The sequence below is a fragment of the Carassius auratus genome, chromosome 1, assembly GCF_003368295.1.
Source record: "Carassius auratus strain Wakin chromosome 1, ASM336829v1, whole genome shotgun sequence".
NCBI classification, from domain to species: domain Eukaryota; kingdom Metazoa; phylum Chordata; class Actinopteri; order Cypriniformes; family Cyprinidae; genus Carassius; species Carassius auratus.
The window spans coordinates 17,502,518-17,524,871 of NC_039243.1; the positions used below are offsets into that span (position 1 = coordinate 17,502,518).

The window sequence follows — 22,354 nt, forward strand, 5'->3', positions numbered from 1 at the left end:
CACACACCCACACACACACACAAGTGTATTCTGTAGTGCATCAGCCTACTTGTACTAGACTGAAGACTGAAGAGGAAATGACTGAAAATGTAGCTTAGCCCTTATTTTAAACTACAAAATGTTCTTTATATTGTAATAATATTTAAAAGTATTACAGTTTTAATCAAAAGAATCAAAAGAATAAAACAATTAAAAAAATTAATTGTCCATACAGATAAAAAATGTCTCTAGACTTTTGTTCAAAAATCCAATGACTTCCACAGTATGGAGAGAAAAAAAAACTATGGAAGTCAATGGCTACCATAAACTGTTTGGTTGCCAACATTATTGGGTGAACTGTTCAGAGCATTTGAATTCAGAGCATTTCTTCCTTTTCTGAGCCAACTGCTGTGCCTCGAGATGCCAGGTTTGTCAGGGTCTTTTGGCAACTGTAAATTACAGGGGGAAAAAGAAAACCAATGCAAAGTTGTTTTGAAAGATCTGCCAGAAGCCCGTCATGTAGCTGTTATCAACATCATTATGTTTCATTTTTTTTTTAAATGGGATACTTCATATGTTTCTCTGTAGCAACATGACCAGTCTTACAACAGAGGCAAACAGTGTTGATACAGAAAAGAAAAAAAAAATGCTGCAGGTTGTCAGCTTTAAATTTAAATTATATACCTTACCGATACTACCTATACATTAGTCTTTGTTATACAGAATCACTGTCAGAGGTTCCCTACAATTGCACTATGGGCATGAATTATATACCACAGACAGTTTGACTGCTTGTTAAGAAGAGCTGGATTTTTTTTTCTTTCAAACTGGTCAGACTTTTCATCTGCTAGAAGTTAAATTTGGTAAAAGCATCCCTTTGACTTTTATTCAATCAGGGACCTGAGTTATATTTACGAACAAGAATAATATAGAGACTTTGGTCAGCAATTAACTAATCTGAACACCCAAGCAACCACACAGCAATGAACTTACCATTAACCAGAACACCTTTGAAACTGCATAGCAACACCCTGGCAACCATTTTAGAATAGCATAACATTGTGTTTTTTGTTTTTTTTTTGCTTTGATATGCACAACACAAGATTTCATGTGTTTACTAGAAGACTTTCAGTTGTTATTTGACAACTGGTTATGTAATTAGCAAGCAGTTCTGCCGGAAGAAAACCCATGGACCTCTCATTGCTCTAACCACAAATGTTCTCCAGTAAGTGTTTCTAGGTGAGTTTGAGTACAAGCCTTCATGTGGGTCGGACCTCTCATTCTGGGCTCGTGATGAGGATAAGTTGTCTATCGCAGAATTGACACTGAGATGGCAGCCGTGCTTACCTGGGCAACAGGGAGCATCAGAAACTCACCTGAGCTGTTCCCTTTCTTCCCAGAAGTCCATGAGGAGCTGATAAAATCATTGAACGCACCTTTCTGTCATAACACGATTCACATTTCCACCATTCTCACCACCCTTGACAGCGGTCCAGTGAGGGAATATATGGAGGTTCCCCTGGTGGTCCAAGACTCCCATATAGGACATGTTAGTTTCTTCCTTTATGGCGAAAGCTTATAATGCTTCTGGACAAGCTGTGTCTGCTCTGCACACCATGGCTGTACTGCAGGTATTTAGGCCAGGGTCTGCACAAGGGTGATCCCAACACGGAGCATACAGGAACTGCATTCAGCAACTGACTATGCCGTCTGGGTAATGAAGGTCACAATGCAGGATGTGGGGAGGGCAATGTCCACATTAGTGGTCCAGGAGCACCACCTGTGGCTATGTCTGGAGATTGTAGGATGCTGAGAAAGTGCACTTTCTCGCCGGCCCCATTTTTTTTGGCAAAACCTTTGAAGAATCTGCGCTGCAATTCTCCATGGTTAAAAACAAATGCAATCCATTAAACACTTCCAGGAGGAAATCAGAGGTCTTTCATCCACAGTGGTGAATACTATCATGTAAGCTAAGGCCCCCTCTATGAGGCAGCTATATGCCTGAAATTGTGCATTTTTGTGAATTGGAGTTTTTCCCATGGGAAGGATCCTCGGAGATGTGGCAACGAATCTGTGCTATCTTTCCTCCAAGAGTGACTGGAGAGGCACCTGTCTCTGTCTACACTCAAGATATACATGGCCACTATTCCACAACATAACCACAATCTGGTTATCAGGTTCCTAGGAGGTGCCCTGAGGGTTGAATCCTCCAAGGCAGTGCCTCATCCCCTCTTGGAATATCTCAGTTGTCCTTCAGGTCTTAAAGAGAGATCTGTGGAGCCCTGTCAGTCAGTTGGCCTCTCTATAAAGACACAGGGTGGGGGATCTCCAAGCCCTCTCCATTAAAGAATCATGCCTACAATTCAGACCAGCAGAATCTAAAAAATTTTCTGAGACCCTGGCCTGGATATGTGCCCAAATTCCCACCACTCCTTTTAGAGATCAGGTGGTAACATTGCAAGCTATTCCACCATAGTAGGGGGACCCTGACCTGTCTCTGTTTTGCCCGGTGCAAGCCCTACACATCTACAGTATTTGGAATACACACAGAGTTTCAGACAACAGCTCTGTCTGCTTTGAAGGTCAGCAGAAGGGGAATACTGTCTCCAAACAAAGGATCTCCCACTGTATTGTGGATGCGATCCTTACTGCCTATCAGGCCAGAGGCTTACCATGGCCGCTTGAAGTAAGAGCACACTCAACAGGGACATTTCTGCTTCATCAGCTTTAGCAAATGGTGCCTCATTAGCGGATGTTTCTAGAGCTGTGGGTCGTGCTTCATCTAATACAATTGCCAGATTCTACGTTATGCGAATGGAACCAGTTTCACCCAGAGGTTTGAGCACTACCTCTTGAACTCAGGTGGCTGGTAGGGTGTAGAGCTTGCATTTCGCACCTTCTCCTCTCTGAGCTGATAATGTGGGCTTACTGAGTCCAGTTCAGTTCCTTCTTATGAACCCTAGACTACCCATCCATCACTCAAGCACTCCCTTACATAACATAGTCTAGTGGAAGAACTTGCTGTAAGAATCCATTACGAGCAAGTATCCCTCGAGTGAATCATAATGGATTAGTGCTCCATATGTTGTGACTCCCTTTGACTCCCCCTGCTTTTTTCCGAATTGGATTCAGTGTTTCTCATAGACAGAGAGTCCATATGTCAGTTTAGCAGCTGTGACGTTTGGTATAGGGACCCCTAGAATCTGAACTTTGACGCAACGTTGAAGTGACCGACTGAAAGTGATTGTTCGGTTACATATCGTAACCCTCATTTCCTGATGGAGGGAACAGAGACATTGTGTCCCTTACGCCACGACTCTGAACTGCTTCTGAGTGGGATGAGATGCTTCTCAACTCCTCAGAACAAAACAAGTGAGTAAATGCCATTGATGTCAATGTCAAATGATGCATTATTACAGTATTTTATTACACTATTTTAATATAATGAATTCTAGCAGTGGATCAAGCAAGTGTAAATTGGTCTAAATTTGCATAATGGACGGGATCTGAATGATGTAAAACATATCAATGTGCAAATAGATTTATTCAAAATCTACCTGTAAATACAAATGCATACTGGTTGTGTAAACCACTACAACATAATCACAACCCATCTACTCTTGACATTAAAATCCTACGTTGTCTGGATGTTGTTGTCTACATTCAAGTGAGATGTTTATGCACATAGACGTGGACTTTTCCATAGAGGCTTATATGAAATATGAATATGCTAGTATTCCGTAGACATTAATGAGGTTAAAAACAAACAGCTGATTTGAATATTCTTGAGAGTGTAAACACAAGAACGCCTATCCAGATGCAGAATGGAAATGGTTAGAGGCAGACGTGTAGCATATGTCAGACTGACCTTATGAAAAATGCTTCTCTTCACAATATATTCTTTATTATTGTCAAACCATGTTCGTGTGGTGAGCCTAAAACCTGGTATATACCCTGAAATGTTAATGTCACTTCGTTTCAGACACAGCACTGAAATCACAGTAAAGAACGGTGATCCAGTTAACATTTGGTCATACAACAGTTTTATGTTTGTATTCAAATGAGAATCAAAATCACATCTGAGATGAATCCATATTTTCACCTTCACTGTAAACATATACTCCCATTCACATCAAAATCAAAAAGAACAATTCTAAATGTTTGACCATAGAGAAGATTAACATGCTGTTATCTTTTAAATATATACGCAATTAAATCACATTAATAAATTAATTCCACATGTATAACAATTCATAAAATGAAAGGAACTAATAATTAAACATATTAAAACTAGGAAATTTCATACATAAATATAATATTGCAACCTGATATTGTGCATATCGCTGGAACGACCATTATATTCAAAACAACCAAACACTTTTGTGAAGTATGAGTGTGTGGTTGGATTCTACAGGAAGTGATGTGTTTGTGTGTTCGAGGCAATCAGGAATATTTTGTATTTCGGTGGTTCTGTATCGACATCATTAGTTGTTGTGGGCTTTTACATTTTCTCTGCCTTCTCTGAGTCCCTTATGACCACGAAAAATACAGTATACCTATTTTTCTATCACTTCCCTTCATTTCTTTTCCTGCTGTCTTCTTTTCTATAACACAATAAACATATTTGCACACCTTTTCCAAATATTTGGTAGTGTATAAAACTGTGTATAAATTGACTATCACTTTTTTCAATATTCTAGACAACTATAGAAATATGCTCAAGAATTTAGATTAATAATGAATGAACACTGACACTTACTACACTGTTGTGCTGTTAGCAGAGGAGTGTCTTCCTGCATTTGACACATTCAAGGGTGGGAGGGTCAAAGACTTTTTCCACTTGGTGTCGTCAGAGACATGAATGAGTCGTGGGTCTTGTGAGCATCGAGTTCACCTTCTCTGAAATTCCCCAACATACTTGATTTCAGAGATTCCACCCGAGACTAATCATACAGGTAGTGCATTTTGTCACAGTTCAGACTGGAATGGAAATCTTATCTTTGAACTCTGAACAGTCTTTGAGGACCATGCCTCATTGCAGCTTTTACATCGAAAATGCATTCATACATGCATTTATAAGCCGTTTAAACAGTGTAACAGATGTTCTGCTGCCTTTCCAAAAACTCAAATCAGGTTTGGATCTGCTAAACAATTATTTATTTCAGAGCATGAGATTCATAGCCTGTCATTTATGCTATTACATTGTATATGGTTTTCCTTTTTTTTGGTCAAGTCATACCTAACGTCGTCCTTTCAGTAGTTTGAGATCATGTTTTGTTTGTGCCTCTTGCATGTGCATGTGTATTTTTGTGTGTAAAAGTGCAGAATGTGGTTCTTCACGTATGTTTACATATATTCAATTTTTTGGTTGCTTGTGTTGTGTTAAAAAGGAAACTCTTTGGAGCTGCCCCTGTACTTCCTTCGTTCAAAGGCGCAAGAGCGTCCTGCCCACTATTTTTTATGTTTTCTGGAAGACACAGAGCTGCCGCTCGACTAGAGGGGGGGACCTGATGTAAAGTTGAACTCTGATTTCTGTTCAGACAGATAAGTCCAAGAAGGGAAACAAAATATATTCCAGACTTGCTTGCCTTATATTTAAAAAGCTTTACAATCCATCCAAGAGTTCCACGATTAAGCCATATCCTGGTGGAAATATCCATGCATGTCTTTTTATAGTCTTCTTGATCTCTCTATCAGACCTCCGATCTCTATCAGACATCAGATTCAATGCTTGGCATCCTCTTGTAGACACGCCGAGCTCCCCCAGCGCTCAATGCCCTGGGAGCGGCGTATGTGGCGACAGGGGGAGGGGCTACATAAGGCATGACATGCTCGGTATAATAGAGTTCAGGGGTCGGCATCCTCACTCCGAGCACATTGCCATCAGCCTGCCCTAATGTGAGTGGCACAAGCTGCTTATAAATGTCTGTGGAGCTGCGCCCGTGAGCTAGACGCTGGTCGTCACGAAGCGTCTGGAGAAATGGGTTGTCCGTTGGACGTGCCGGATACATTGACTTGCTGCGACGACCAATTCCGAGTCCGCTGACACCCACCCCCGCAAGCGTGTTGTTTAGGTGGACAGACTGATTTTTGGGGGGCTTGTCCGGGATCAGAGTCGCCGAGGGAACATTGGCGTATGGTGTGTTGTCCTGCAGACTGACCCGCCGTGACGAACTCTTCTGGGGCAGATTCTCATATGAGTGCTGACGGATGATTACACCCTCATTCTGGTAGTGACTAATAAGACCATCGCCTTCTTGGTCACTCTGGGGAAGATAGGCTGTGAAGGAAGCATCAGGCTGAGGGAGAAAAGGAGAGAAGGCCCTGTCAACACTTCCGCCTCCAGTGCCCCGTCCATTTGGATGAAGGAATTGATCTTCGCTTATGTCATACAGGTTTCCAGAGTGCAGGCAGGCATCACAGCGATACTGAGGAGACCGTACAGTGTAAAGCCCAGAGTAACTGGACAATTTCGACAGGCAGCTACGGCAGTGTGTCTGTCGTGGATCCTGAGTAGAACCTGACCCACCGGTGATGCTCCCTGCCCCGCCGGGCTTTCCGCATGTGTTGTATTTCTTATCCTTTGCAATGGTGGTTTGCATCACTTCTGGTTCATGGGCCTGGGACAGCAGACTGCTGTTGAGCTGCAGGATTGGCTGCTGCTCGGAGGAAGAGGATGGCCGGTGCTTATTGTCATTGTGATCATTGAAAATATCTGGGTAGTGCAGCCCATAATCCTGATCAATGGAATCAATGGTATAAATCTGACTTCCCTGGCTGCTCTGAGAGTAGATCTGAGCACTGTGGTTACTTTGCTGACTGGGCTGGCTCCGGAGAGTTGAAATCTCCACATCGCTCAGATCCCGCGGTAGGCGGTTCCGTTTCCGAAGTGTTTCTTTTAACTTGTGCTGCTTTTGCAACTCCACCCGACTGGAACAATCTGATATATCTGAGCGGGCAGGTGCATCTTCAGGCAGGTAGCGCTGGCTCTTCATAGGTAGGGTCTCGGTAGGCTGCTGGACAGATGGTGGGGAATTATCCCCAGGTCCTTGGTTCTTCTGTAGAGTTTCCACAGACTTCTTCCAGAGAGCACGTGGCTTGGAGGCTGGTGGTCGAGTGGTCTCACCTCCACCTACTGAGCCACCATTTCCAGCAACACCTGGCTGAGCATCCGTCAAGCTTAGGGCACGTTGCCCTGGCAACAGAGTGTTGTTAAGTGGCTCTTTGTGACGGTTGCTGAGCATTGTGCTGGTATTGCTGTACGGTGTGTTTTTCTGGGCAAGGTTGTTGCCTTTTGCTCCATCCATAAGTTCCATCAAGCCCGTGGTAGGACGCAGAATGCTACTCACGGGACGTTTGGGAGAGGTAACTCCAAGGGTGGTGATCTCTTTAGCTGTTTTCAGAAGGTGTAACATGTTGGCCTGAGGACTGAAGCCCAACTCTGGGGCTTTCTTCATCTCAATATGGACACCGTGAATACAGCTCCAAATCCCCTATAGGTGAAATGGAGACAGAAATGTTAATGGAGAGAAGTTCTTAAGTGGAGGCTAACACCAAAAAGTATATATTAACAACATTTTTCTCTGTATAGTCCAGCTATATGTTTTTGGGGTCTCTATAAACCAATGAAATTAAGTAATATATCCTGCTGTGACAAACAACTGCACCCTGCAACTTTATTCTAGAGATGGTGGCTGGTGCTATTACATTCTGTTATATAAGCTCTTTCTTATTTTGCAGCAAAAAATGTGTTTGTCAGCACATAAGCAGCAATTCCAACACTGATGAAGCTTTAAGTTGACTGTGGTAAACAGCCACCATAACATGTTAATATATCAAGACTGAACAGATAATGGTTGCCTTCAGCAACGGAACCTCTCTAGTTAATTTACCATGGTGTTTCTGTGACATACCCTGCTGATAGTGAAGAGCATTCCTGGCCGACCAGAACAGAGACCAGTGAAACAGTAACGTAGCCTCCAGTAGAAGAGGTGCTCCCAGACAAAAGTAATTAGCGACAGAGTCATGGCAGCCGCAAGCATATAGAACACACCAGCCATATTATCCACATCCAGCTGACTGCTCATCACTTCATTCTTCTCATTATGACAGATACCAGTCAGCCACTGGGCCTCCAGCTCTTCCATCTCACCTAATACACAACACAACATCACAGTTTTAATGCTTATGCACAGACTCAAAACAGGCTCACATTCTGGCTCTGTTCCAAACACAAGCGAGCTGTTTACTGGGGAGCATTTACAAACGATACAAAGGCTGTTAAATAGTCGGCAAAATAATTTTGCTTTGTGAGATATCTTGTTAAATAAACCAAATAGAAAATAATTTTTGTAATATATTTTTTTAATCTAAAATAGTATAGTTAAATCAAAAAAATTACACTGAAAAAAAAAAAAATACCCCAAAAAATATATACTCAGAATTTACTAGTGAATTTCACAATTAATAAGAAATAGCAAGTAACATTTTGTAAAAAGTATAAACACTGAAATAAAATTTTCTTGAATTGAAAACATTCCAATAATCTTTATTTATAATTTTGAAATTATAAATATAAATATAAATATAATTTATTTACCCATGATTTCACTCCCTGGAATATCTCATTCTGATTGTTTGCTTGCAGCATTCTGCAGTCAATTTGTTAAATAATTAACGTTAAATTGCATATTTATCCTCTGTCCCTGGCTATCAATCACCTACAATGCTGTAGTTTTGCTCACTTCCTTCTACCATTCAAACGTTTGGGGTCAATAAGATTTTTCAGAATGTTTTGAAAGAAGTCTCATGTTCATCGAGGCTGCATTTACTTTATCAAAAATACAGATTTGTTTTATTTTTTATTTTGAAATATCATTTTAAAATGAGTATCAGTATTTCATGTTCAATGTCAAATCTATTCTAATCAAGTGAGTCACTTGCAATTCATGATATTTATGCTGCACATCTGGGTGAGTGTTTAACAGGTTTTATCCTGTATTAAAACAACCATTTATTAAAGGGATAGTTCACCCCAAAATCTAAATTATGTCATTAATGACTCACCCTCATGTCGTTTCCAAACCCGTGAGACCTCAGTTTATCTTCGAAACACAGTTTAAGAGATTTTAGATTCAGTCTGAGAGCTGTCTGTCCCTCCATTGAAAGTGTGTGTACGGTATACTATCCATGTCTAGAAAGGTAAGAAAAACATAATCAAAGTAGTCCATGTGACATCAGAGGGTAGGTAGAATTTGTTGAAGCATCGAAAATACATTTTGGTCCAAAATTAGCAAAAGCTACGACTTTATTCAGCATTCTCTTCTCTTCCGGTTCTGTTGTTAGACCGTTCAAAACACTGCAGTTTAGTGACAACCAGTTTGCGAATGAATTTGATGTAATCGGATATTCTTGAACCAGTTCTCAGAATCGAACTGAATCGTTTGAATCGGTTCGCGTCTCCAATAAGCATTAATCCACAAATTACTTAAGTTGTTAACTTTTTTAATGTGGCTGACACTCCCTCTGAGTCAGAATAAACCAATATCCCAGAGTAATTAATTTACTCAAACAGTACACTGACTGAACTGCTGTGAAGAGAGAACTGAAGATGAACACCGAGCCGAGCCAGATAACGAACGAAAGATTGACTCGTCACAAGTCAAGAACCGGTTGCATCGGTTTTCGGATCACCAGTAGTGATGGGAAGTTCGGTTCTTTTCCGTGAACCAGTTCCTTCGGACAGTTCAATTCAATAAACCGGTTGAAGAAAACGGTTCAACGGTCCTTTTGCGCTCGACGTAATGACGTAATTTGCGATGATTGCCCTTGATTCAGGCCATCAGTTTACCCGCGCTCATAACATTAGCACAGAATCAGTTCAGAATCAATCACCAAAAATCAAATGCGTCTGACAGAAGCGGTTCTTGACTCGTGAACGAGTCATTATCTGGCTCGGCTCGGTGTTCATCTTCAGTTCTCTCTTCACAGCAGTTCAGTCAGTGTACTGTTTGAGTAAATGAGTGATCAGTGGGAGTGTCAGCCACCTTAAAAAAGTTAACAGCTTAAGTCATTTGTGGATTAATGCGTATTGGAGATGCAAACCGTTTAAAACGATTCAGTTCGATTTGGTGAACTGGTTCAAGAAGATCCAGTTACACCAAATGATTCGTTTGCGAATATCACATATCCGGATATCACAAAGTGCTTTGTTTTGAACTCTCCCTCACAACAGACACGGAAGAGAAGACAATGCTGAATAAAGTCTTAGTTTTGGCTATTTTTGGACCAAAATGTATTTTCGATGCTTCAAAAAATTCTAACTGACCCTCTGATGTCACATGGACTACTTTGATGATGTTTTTCTTACCTTTCTGGACATGGATAGTATACCGTACACACAGCTTCAGTGGAGGGACTGAGAGCTCTCGGACTAAATCAAAAATATCTTAAACTGTGTTTCGAAGATGAACGGAGGTCTTACGGGTTTGGAACAACATGAGGGTGAGTTATTAATGACATAATTTTGATTTTTGGGTGAACTAACCCTTTAAGGTCATTTAATTTAGGATGCTGCCTATGCAGAGAACAAGGAATCTCAATAAGGTTAGGAACAGAGATAGTGTTTAATACAGAGGTCATGAAATAAGTGAAATAATAGGAAAGAAAAACAGGAGAAGACTGATACCATCTCCAATGATCCCAAGGATAGCAAGGTCAACCAGACGTTTCCAGTAGGATCCTTTCTGCAGGGCAATGCCATATCCTGTTGTGGCAAAGACGTAGCCACTGCCAATAGTTACTAGCTTACAGCCATCATCACGCCCCGCCATATAGTTGAGCACAGCAGCATCATATATGAAAGCATCCAGTTTACTATACAAAGCACAAAAGCACAAGTAGTGGCTTAAATATATATTATATAACATTATGTCTACCAGAAAAATCTTGTTGGCAGTACAGAACATTTGGATATCCCAGCCTTACCCTGTCTTGAGGCTGACAAGTGCATCCTGAACTCCAGTCTGATGGTATTTCACCATGTATTGGTGCATATCTGGGTAGTTTTTCCTGATGTTTCGCTCTGTGCTCCCATTAGGCACGGTCCCGAAGCGAAACGGTGGTGAATAAGAATAGGGACTCTGAAACTATAAAACAGAAAAAAAATAAAATAAAATCATCAATTACATGAAGAACAGTGAGGGCAGCTTTAAGAGATACATGGAGGGAATCAATACAAGCTCAAATAATGAAATATATACAGGGAGATAAACCAAGTAACTGGTGTAGTTCAGACACTCCATCTTGTAAATTTAGAAATTTAAGCTGCCAACTAGATAGCACACTCTAAAATATGTTTTGTCAGGTAGCCTAGAAAATGTGCCTCTAAATTAATGGTTTTTATTTGAGTCACAAAAATTCTTTTTTATGACTAAATCAACTGGAATACATTAGGTTACACACATAAAAAGTCATTTCTAATGTAAAAATAGCTTCTTTTTACAGGGCATTTTAAGCATGCACCAGTGTGTGTGTCGTCCATAGATAAGGTAATTTCACAATGGATTTGTGCTGACATCAGCAACAAATGATAGCCAAGATGGCTGACAGAGCCAAAGTTAGATGCTGTCTATAAATGTAGGTATTATTAAGTTAGAACTTCAGTGTCAACAAGACACAACTGCTGCCAGGGATGTCAAGCACCTATTTTTTTGAGGAGTGCCAACCCTGCTTCACTCAGAGTCCTAGGTAAGATAAGACATAATTAAAAGAAAAACACACATTAACTACTTAAAAAGTTCTCTACATACACTCCCATTCAAAAGTTTGAGGTCATTAATTATTATCATTTATATATATTTTTAAACACAATCATACTTGTATTCAGCAAAAACACATGAAATTTATAAATGTAAATAATTCACTTGTTAAGTCTGACGTCACGCAGCAGCGCTTCCGTGTCCAAACGCTCTATCAGTTACCACGAGAAAACAACAAAAGGTGCTAATATAAACTCACAATGTGATAGAATACTAGCGAAAAAGTTATAATCTTAACCTTTAACTCCATACTGAAGTCCCAGATAGCCAGACAATGAAAATATAAATATAAAATATATATATAAAAATTTTTTGTGTTTGGGACGCTGTGAGCACGGAGACTGTAGTGTATACCGTAAGTTTGAAAGCGTTTATCTTAAATGATTAATATGAATAAACAGTGCTCATAAACGGCTGCTGGGGTAGTATTCTCAAGTGAAGTGAGTTGAGGCTTGGACCCGGAAGTAGCGCTTCTTACGTCATCACTTAACAACCGAATAATTATTATTTTTTAAATATATTTAAGCACAACTGCTTCCAACATTGATAACAGTGAGAAATGATCCTTGAGCCGTAAAGCAGCATATTAGAATGATTTCTGAAAGATCACGCTACCCTGAACATTGGAGTAATGGCTGCTGAAAATTCTGGTTTGCCATCACGGAAATATATCCCATTTTAAAATATATTAAAATAGAAAAAAATAACAACATTTCACATTATTACTGTGTTTACTGTATTAATATTTTACTGATCAAATAAATGCAACCTTTTAAATGGTATTATGAATATCAGACAGAATATTCTAGTCACATATTTTATTTCCATCCTAACACAGAGTTACAGGTATAGATATAAATACAGGTTAGAGTTAGAGAGGCAGTAGACAGTAAGACAGCTCAGTATATTTCTACATTCACAAAAAATACCTTTCTGTCACTGAGGCCTGTGACTTGATCCACAAACTCCTCTTGGATCATAAAGGCAGCCAAGTTGGCAGTGTAGCTGGCCAGGAATATCACAGCGAAAAAGGCCCATACGGACACAATAAATTTACTGGTAGTGCCCCTGGGGTTCTGTACCGGAACGGAATTGTTGAACACCAGACCCCACAGCAGCCAGACAGCCTTACCAATGGTGAAGGAGGGTCCATGAGGGTCTATAGAAATGCATAACAAGAGAGAAGGAAAGTCAGTGAGTAGGAAGTCATAAAAGTTTTGTGGATCTCAAGGTGCTTATTGTTTAAATTTTTAATGTTGAGATTTTACAATTCTTTCAGTTTCAAATCAGACGCTGGTTGACTGTGTGGCTGAGGTTGTGTATCATACCTTTGCCCTGTGCAAGGTTTCTATTGAAACCGAGTGGACTGATGAATTCAAAGAGGAAAACAGCGATTGCTGTGACGATGAGTAACATGACAAACATCATAACCCACACTGAAGCACTGAAGGGTTCTGAGGGAGGAGAGAGAAGAGAGATGCATGGGGTGAAGGCAGAGATTACAAAAACAAAACTGGTTCCAGAGGGATTTCAAACATATTATTTCATCTATTACCTAGAAACGCAGAGGGCGACACCGTTCCATTGCTCCGTGACACCATTACGCTGATGCCTGTCTCGACAAATGGGACAGAAAAGTCTATGGCCTCTGACCGCTCTTCATTTATGGTCAATGAGCCCACAGCCATTACAGCCTTTTTATAGACTACCTATACAGAAGAGAAGAGAAAACAACTCAAGAAACAGGTGTGTGACAGGCTGAATGAAAGACTGATAGACCAACAGACAAACAGAAAGCCAACATATAGAAAGACAGACATGCACAGAGGCAGAATAATCCTTTGATAGAAAAGTAAAAAGAACGATGGAATGACAGAGAGATGATAGAACAACTGATAGACAGACAGAATGAAAGACTGATACAGCGACTGATATACAGACATTATAGATGATTGACAGAGAGACAAAACAACATAAAGACAGACTTGATGATATACAGATAAACAGATAGATAACAAACAGACAGACAGACAGACAGACGAACAGACAGGGAAAACTGACATCCATGTGACTGAAATCAGGTTATTTAAAGTGACTAACCTCCCCCACCATGCCGTTCCACATGTTATTGATCTTCTTGCCATGTTTGCCATTTGTGACCAGGTAAAGATCATAGGTGAACTTTACATTTCTGGCAATCTTCTTTAGGATGTCTATGCAAAAGCCCTTGCAGCACTGCTTGATATAGGAACCCTCCGTGGTATTACTGCAGCATACACAGGCAAAGCAATACAGAAAACAGCTGATACTGAGAAAGATTGACGATAACTCAGTCTAATAGGTTCTAAATATAAAACACAAAAGTTCATAAACACATTAGAGACTGTACAATTATTTCTGTATTCCCCAGGAAAAGATTAGGATTAAGATAGGATGCCTGCGGAACCTACTAGTTTCTTCCAAACTGGTATTAGCTGCAATAGTTTTTCTATAAAGTTAAACAACTAAAGCAAAACTTACTTTTTAATGTGTTTCCTGCAAGGTACAGAGTTCCGCATGCATGTGCCAGTAAGAATGTCCACATCATCCACTATTACAAAGGGTCTTTCCTCTAGAGTCACAATGCTCAAGTGGTTCTCATCAGCGTCTATGTCCCCGAATGAGTTATAACGTGGCCAAACTGGAAACTTCAACTTCAAGGTGTGGTTTTCCCATCGCCCCATCTGTAGACATACACACGTAACATTTGGCTCACAAATAAACAAGGTCTGAAGGTTCTACTAAAGCGGCTTCCATTTTTATAAGTTTGAGGATGAAAATATGATTTTCTGCTCTTTAAGACAAACATAAGAAATGTTACACTGTTACACTTGTATATTATATCCAGCAAGCAACAAAGTCACATTCAAGGACTGGGACACAAGTCTGTCTTTACTTCAGCTTTCTTTATCATATTTCATCTCATTTGCTCTCTCTGTTTGCCATGTAGGTGGTTGACATAAACAACATAAATGTCTAGATTTTAGGGATTTACACTTTATGGTATTTTGGTGCAATTTCATCTGTCACTTGGTAATATGACTAATACCAATATCATATTTGGCCCAGTATTTGTTCCATGTGTTAGGCTGGAAATCACACTTGTGCTGTTGTGTATGCATAAGCAAAATTCTCAGTTTTACCATTCAGCCTTTGTCATGTAAATAATTATGCACATTGTTTTGCCTGTGCAGTTCATGCTAATATTAATAAATGTTAATTTTGGATTTAAAGGACATTTTTGTTACTTTTGTACATTAACGAATTTTAGTTGCAACTTGAAGTCCAAGATAATATCGGTTTTAAATAATCCTGTGTATAAATGTGTATATGTATATATAATCCAGTCTTAAAACTGCATGTGTACTAATATTACAAAAGAAAAAAAGCTGTTTAATGTAGTTTCAGATAGCATGGCAGACTGCAAGATAATGCTGTTTCTGCTTGAAATGCCATGTCAACTCATGCAACAACGTGCAAATTTATCCCATTTATGTGCAACAGTTATGCATTCCATCAAGTGTGATTGTTTCTTTGTTGATGTTTGATAAGCAATGTCAACTATCCATGTATTGACATAATGTGTCAAGTTTACCCCATGTATGTTCACTGTGCACTCTTTATTCAATAGTTATGTATTCCGTCAAGTGCACATGTTCGTCTATAAGCTCGATTCCACGATCGGCTCACACCCTTTTCTAGCCCCTCTGCAGTGAGAAATGATTAGTGTCACACTTGACTTTTCACACAATCACTGCAGGGTTTTAATTTGAGTGTGTGTGTCTTCACACACACTGCAGGGCACTGTCAAAATACACAGCATCCAACACACCTCAGATGAAAAAACAATTCATTAAAAGAATGCATGAGTGAGCAAACGATTACGAAAATGAGTGTGTGAAGCACCAAGATAGAACAGGAGAAGATGTAAAACTAATTAGAGAAAGGGCACAAAGACAGAGAATGGATTAATGTACAAAAAAAAAACAACAACAAAAAACAAGCAAATTATTTATGCTAATAGCCAAAATAGAGAGAGAGATGAAAAAGGGCATAACCAGCACAATCAAATTGGATGGAGACACGTGCACTCTTCCTCAATTTAAAGCTAGAAGTAATTTCAAAATAAATCAGTTATGAAACCAATGACTTAATAAAGGCTATTTTCACTCTTTATGACTAAGTAAACAGTATTTTAAGTCATGTGCATGAAAAACCCTAGGCTGTGAAATGGGAAGTACAAATGAAATGTTCTTTTTCTTTGCTAGCAAAGTCCAGTGCATTTTCAGTCACAGTCACATAAAGGCTTTGAGCTAGTAAACAGAATATTGATTGCTAATGCTTCCAGAATCCCCTTACAGGCAAAGCTAATAGAAGGATATAAAGATTAGAGGCTCTTACCTTCTCCCATTCCCTCTTTGTGTTCAGAACAATGACAACCAGTTTGGGATTGACTTGGTAGCCATCATCCATGAACGAATGATCTCTACCCCCTAGATTGACTCCCATCATATATCTGCAACACACACAGACACAATAGCCCCAAACAGTTAAATATCAGCAGACTTACAAGATGCTTTAAGGTTTCAGGGCTCGTTAATAAGGACTGCCCGATGGCCCAGGGCCAGTGTGAAAGACGCTTGGGACAGCTGACAGATTTGTCAATGGCCCACTTGGGCAACTGCTGCATTGTTATGAAAGTTTATAAGTTGCATGTGCTTTCAAGACTTGCTAATTAAAAAAAATCATCACAATTAAAATAACCTAATACTTAAACTACTTCAGTCTGTGTGCATGTAATTTATTTAATACATGAGTTTCATAATTTGAGTTGAATTACTGAAATAAATCATCTTTTCCACAACATTCTAATTTATTGAGATACACCTTTATATTTTCACAAAGCTAAAATTGGACCATTCTGTTTTTTGCTTCAGATTTTCAAATAATACAAATTAATTTGAATAAAAAAACAGCATTTTACATGTGTGTAGCATTTGACTCAAATGCAGTAGTTGTTTCTAATTTCAAATGGCTGCAGACATTTTAATTCTTTCTCGTTTCTGACTTAAATAAAAACAAAAAACGTAAATATTTAAAAAACAATAATGAGAAAATCAAGATTGGTGCGATGTGATTATTCAGTTTCTGTACACCTACAAACCTAAAAACCTAAAGCTCTGTTTAATTTGAATCTCTGTGCTATTGATTGTTATTTGTTCTTATTTACTGACTTTTCAGTTGTCTTTAGTAATGATTAAACTTTATATTTGTCAGGCTAGTAGTTTTTGCTGTGGTATCGAAATTGGAATTGTAAAATTTAATTGGTGTCTAAAATCTAGGTGTCATATAAATAGGCCTATCGCGATAGTCGATAAATCAATTAATCGCACGATTAAATAAAACGAGTTCGTTAATTTTTTCGGCCGCGATAATTTATTTTTTCAATTTTTATTTAAGAAATGTAAAATGTCATGATGTGTGGTTAGTCTGGAGCGCAGCGCGTGGACATATCGCGGTAGAAAACACCCTCTCTAATGGCACAAATGTCCCGGGAATAAAGAGATAACGTCTCGCTAGAGTGACCAGCTTTGGGAAGCGCCTTTCATTTGCTTGTGGATGTTTGTGTCACAAGTGATACAGCATTGTACTTGCACTACTGCTTTATTTAGATACCGCGTAGCATATTTTCCAAACAACTTTGTTGCCCTTTCTCTCGAAATGTGCTTACTTTTGTATTATGAGCAGCGCATACAGCATTTGAAATAAAGAACTTGAGCACAAATAAAGACGTGATATGTGAACGGCCCTTTCATCAATCAAAATGTTTACTTACGGTTTAACATTTAAACGGTCAATATGAGCATCCCAAACTGGCATATAAACATAATATAACATACAAAATTAATAAATTTTAAGCCAAATAAAGTCAACATTTCTTGCTCTGAATCTGCCATAAAAAAAACCTGCCTTATTATGCCATTATCATTATATTAGTTGAAACTGGCTTAGAATGACGATATTTCTTGGACAATTTATCGTTCAGCAAAATTTGTTATCATGACAGCCCTACATACACATTTATTTATTAGAATAAAAGACAACATCAAATCAATCTATCGCAGTTTCGTGTTTTTGTAGCAAAAACCCAAAATTCAATGAGCCAGCAAACACATAAACACATGAACTCTTGCAAATGCATTTAGACCCACACCTAATTCATTTTAAATGGACAAGTTATCCATTGTTTTTCATCTTTCAATACATTAAAACTCTAAATTATTTTAATGTGGAATGTATTAAGTATTCTGAACAACAATAGCAACATCAATTTAAAGTATAACATTTTCACAATTTAATCATTTGTAGATTCACCTTTTGCTGTAAAGACAAACACTTTATGTGGTGTGTATATAAAGGCTTTACACGCTCTACAAGTGTTATGTTTTTTCCTTTTACTGAATTCTGGTAGATTTGCTTCATGTTGTTCTGGTTAATAGGATTACACTTATGCTGTTCACAAACTTAATTTCACAAACTGATGTTGTAGGACATTCAACTTTAAGTTCTTAAATCTGACACCAAGTTATTTTTGTTTCAGTAACAGGTTCTCTTGTATCTTTCAGTATTTGTTTTTCATTCAATTTCTTTGTACTGTATAGGAAAGAAAAATGTATAGCAAATTGTTATTCACTCATAAATCTTCTCATCTGCATGGACTTTCATGGTTTTTCTTGACAGGAGCTTGGAAGACCCAGTCTCGTTTCAAAGCCTAATTTTTTGCATCTTTTGTGTTCGATGGAAGAAAGATGGTTACAGGTTGGGAACCACATGAAGGTGAGTATATAATACCAGAATTGGGCAAACTGGGAACATTAAAGGGGGGGTGAAATGCTCGTTTTCACTCAATATCCTGTTAATCTTGAGTACTTATAGAGTAGTACTGCATCCTTCATAACTCCAAAAAGTCTTTAGTTTTATTATATTCATAAGAGAAAGATAGTATGTACCGATTTTTCCCGGAAAAACACGACCGGCTGGAGGCGTGACGTGTGGGCGGAGCAAAAGAATCACGAGTGCCAGTTGGCTTTTGCGTTAAGAGCGTTTGGAAGCTGTGACAATACCTTGAGGAAAAAACCATCATCCAAAACAAACCATGGCTTACAGTCAGATTCAGCCGTTTATTTAGGATCCAGAATCAGATCCCGAGGCTGAAACTGAACGAGAGCAGCAGCAGCAACGACTCGCTCCGAGCGGGGCTCGAACCCGGGTCTCGGCATGGGAGGCGGACGCACTAACAAGGAGGCAGAGATATTTGAAGCAGTTTTACTCACCGCCTGCGGTTCCAACACACGATCGTGACCCTTTTTCGTTGGGACTGCATTATCCTTAAAAAATAAACGATAAACAAATCCGGCGTCAAACTGGGCCTTGTTTGTAAAACAAGCATCTTCGAAATGCAGGGAACAAACACAAACACTTGTACAACTCCGTTGATGCTCTGTAAAAATAAACTCCATCCACTGGTCCCTTAATGCTGTTTTTTCTTTGGTAATCTGTGCAGGGTTGTCTTGCCCTGGCAACCAAAAACACACTCCTTTTGTGACATTTCGCGACGCTCTCGCTCTGATCAGTTATTGTCTGTGCTCAGCCTCTCATTGCTCTGCTATACAGGAGCGCGCACTCTTCCAGCAGACGTGCCCTTAAGACCCATATAAGGAAATTCCGCTCCATCTAACGTCACACAGACCCATACTCGAAAAAATCTTTCCGAAATTTGTGACAAACCGGAAGGAGTATTTTTGGAACAGAAATACTCCTTCAAACGTACAACTTAATTTTTGAAACTTTGTCCATGTTTAGCATGGGAATCCAACTCTTTAACAGTGTAAAAAACTCAGTATGCATGAAATAGCATTTCACCCCCCCCTTTAAAAACACCTTATTCTAGTTACATCTGACAAATTAGTTTCTAAGTTTTTTTCCCATGTGGCGCTATGATAATGCTTGACTGCTCATTCCATCTTTTATTTTGATCTCAACTGCTGAACTCAGTAACACTTTCAAAGTGATCTCTGGCCTCTCTTACAAATCTGCTTGTTTGTGCAGTAAGTTTTAAGGGATGACCTTTTCTAGATGGCGTCTGGGGGGCTTGTGGTAGTTTCACTTCCTCATAATTGAACCAACACCATTGGGATATCCAAAGATTTGGACATTGTTTTGTAACCTTTTCCTAAAGCATTTGTCTAACATTTTCGCTGACATATTTAAAATGCTCTTAAGACTTCATTTTCACAGATGTCCTTTAGATTAACAACCTGAATAATTATTCCCCAATGTGACATTTTTGCTTATTTAGGAAAGGTTATAATCACTCAAAGGTATAATCCAATTGCACCTGTTCATATCCACCACCAGGAATTTTTTTTGTTGTTGAAGTTTTCAACCAATTAAAAATTATCAAAAAATCGAATTAATATTGTGCTGTTTACTTAATCAAATGGAATGCAACTAACTGTATATTCACGGAGAATGATTTTTAAATGCTAAAAATAAAATAAAATATTAAATAAAACTAACTAGAAATACTTTTAAAAACGAAAAATGGCAAAAGCGTATAAGGAAATTAGTTAAAATTAAAATGAAAGCTAATTGAATATTGATAATATAAAAGTATATAAATAATACTAAAATAAATAAATTTATTTAAAAACAACATAAAACATAAGCCAGGTATAATGCTCGGAGTACATGATTAAATGTGATTCCTTTTCTTTTTTTTTTAAACAATAGTGTTGTTACTTTTTTTTTAAACAATTAACTACTAAATTGTACTAAATGAACAACCATACAATGTTTGTGAACTTAAAACTTCTGTGACCTGTAGACACTGAATACACATACATCATATTTCATTTTTTTCAAGGAACAATATTACATTAAACTTATTAATTTACTGTTTCAGTGCTTAAAAGTAAAAATTGTACAGATATTTAAACAATGAATTGTAATTAACTAAAAATATGGTTTGGTAAAGAATTTGTTCTCTCTCTCTCAAAAAAAGAAAAAAGAAAAAAAGAAATAAAAGATAAGTCTGTTATTTACTCACCCACATGTTGTTTCAAACCCATATAATGTTCTTTCTTCAGTTGAAAACAAAATAAAATTTACATTTTGACATCTGCCCTAAATCTTCTGGAAAAAGAAGCAGCATCTTTTCAATTAAATGTTGATCCAGTTCACAGAAAGAGTCTGACTCAACAGTTCACAGGAGGGGAAGATTACTTTTATACACAAAGCTAAATGGCTCCAGAAGACTTGGAATAGAGTACATATGTGGAGTACACTACCTTCATACTTCTACAGTGCTTTGACACTTAGCTTGAGTCCCCTTTCACCGTAATGGCATGGTAATGAGTGACCAGTCCAGTTATTCAAGATGTCTTAATCTGAATCACGTGGAAGATGGTCACATGTGGTCTGGCTCGACATGAGGGTGAGGAAATAAAGACAGAATACAAATTTTTGGGTGATCTAATCCTAGATGGGCCTGAATACTTTTGCAAGGCCCTCACACAGAATCCTCTGAATAACAGAAGTGCAATACTGTATCTCTGCCTTCTCCATGTAGCGCACAATGAAGATTAGCTCAGCTGTGCACTACTCAGATGGCACAAACACACACAAACGTAATTTAATTAAGAAACAGGAACATAACTAGGAAATGGGGTTTAGCTTCAGGCAGAAATGAAAAGAACAGGGTCAGAGCTGCATCTGCTCCTCAAATACAGCTTCTCTTGTGCGTGTTTGTTTGTTAGTGTGTCTTATTCATATATTAGAGATTTCCACAGTCTAAACATGAAAAATGTTTTTTGTAATAGCCGTCACAGAGTTTTCTCTTAAACAAACACATCATTCTGTGCATCTAATCTCACACAAAGAGAGACGGAGAGAGTATAATATACTAGACACTATCCAGGGTGACCTTTATTTTCCATAGTCTTCTGGAAATTAACAAAAGCTTATGACTAATTATGTCAGTAAGAGTTGTGATTTATAAAATGTCATTTCAAATGGCTTTCTGTACACAGAGCCTCTTTATGCGTGATCTCAATTAACAGTGAAATGTAAGTCAGAGATCAGATGTAGTTAAAATGCATATTAGGTGATGATAGTTCAACATGAAGCCATGAATGCTATTACTGTAATCTCTCTCTAGCCAGATCTTTGTTAGTGCTGTGATAAAGCGTATGATCACTAACAGGGCTGTCACGATTCTGACAAATTATTACAATCGACCGTTTTGTTCATATAAAGTAGAGGTCATTTCATATTTACACAGAAACTGGAATCCTTGAATAATATATAAGGCTTTGTAATACAAATATTGCACCTGGGTATAAACTAATAAGAAGTAGTGTACGCACACACACACACACACACACATACACACACACACACACACACGCACACACACACACACACACACGCACACACACAATAAAAATAAAATAAAA

The 22,354-nt window shown here is 38.5% G+C and overlaps 1 protein-coding gene across 4 annotated transcripts in view; it reads right to left on the minus strand.

Moving 5' to 3' along the window:
• Positions 1 to 400: 400 nt before the first annotated feature.
• LOC113092831 (glutamate receptor ionotropic, NMDA 2A) overlaps positions 401 to 22,354 on the minus strand; it is an 86,416-nt gene continuing 64,462 nt past the window's right edge. For all 4 annotated transcript variants that reach the window (XM_026258633.1, XM_026258686.1, XM_026258764.1 and 1 more), the window contains 10 exons: positions 16,239 to 16,353; positions 14,319 to 14,521; positions 13,899 to 14,064; positions 13,354 to 13,507; positions 13,127 to 13,252; positions 12,728 to 12,957; positions 10,966 to 11,126; positions 10,667 to 10,854; positions 7,893 to 8,131; positions 401 to 7,472 (listed from right to left, as the gene is read on the minus strand). In XM_026258633.1, coding sequence (XP_026114418.1) covers positions 5,691 to 7,472; positions 7,893 to 8,131; positions 10,667 to 10,854; positions 10,966 to 11,126; positions 12,728 to 12,957; positions 13,127 to 13,252; positions 13,354 to 13,507; positions 13,899 to 14,064; positions 14,319 to 14,521; positions 16,239 to 16,353 — 3,364 coding nt within the window. In that variant the 3' untranslated portion in view covers positions 401 to 5,690. The remainder of the gene's footprint in view (positions 7,473 to 7,892; positions 8,132 to 10,666; positions 10,855 to 10,965; positions 11,127 to 12,727; positions 12,958 to 13,126; positions 13,253 to 13,353; positions 13,508 to 13,898; positions 14,065 to 14,318; positions 14,522 to 16,238; positions 16,354 to 22,354) is intronic.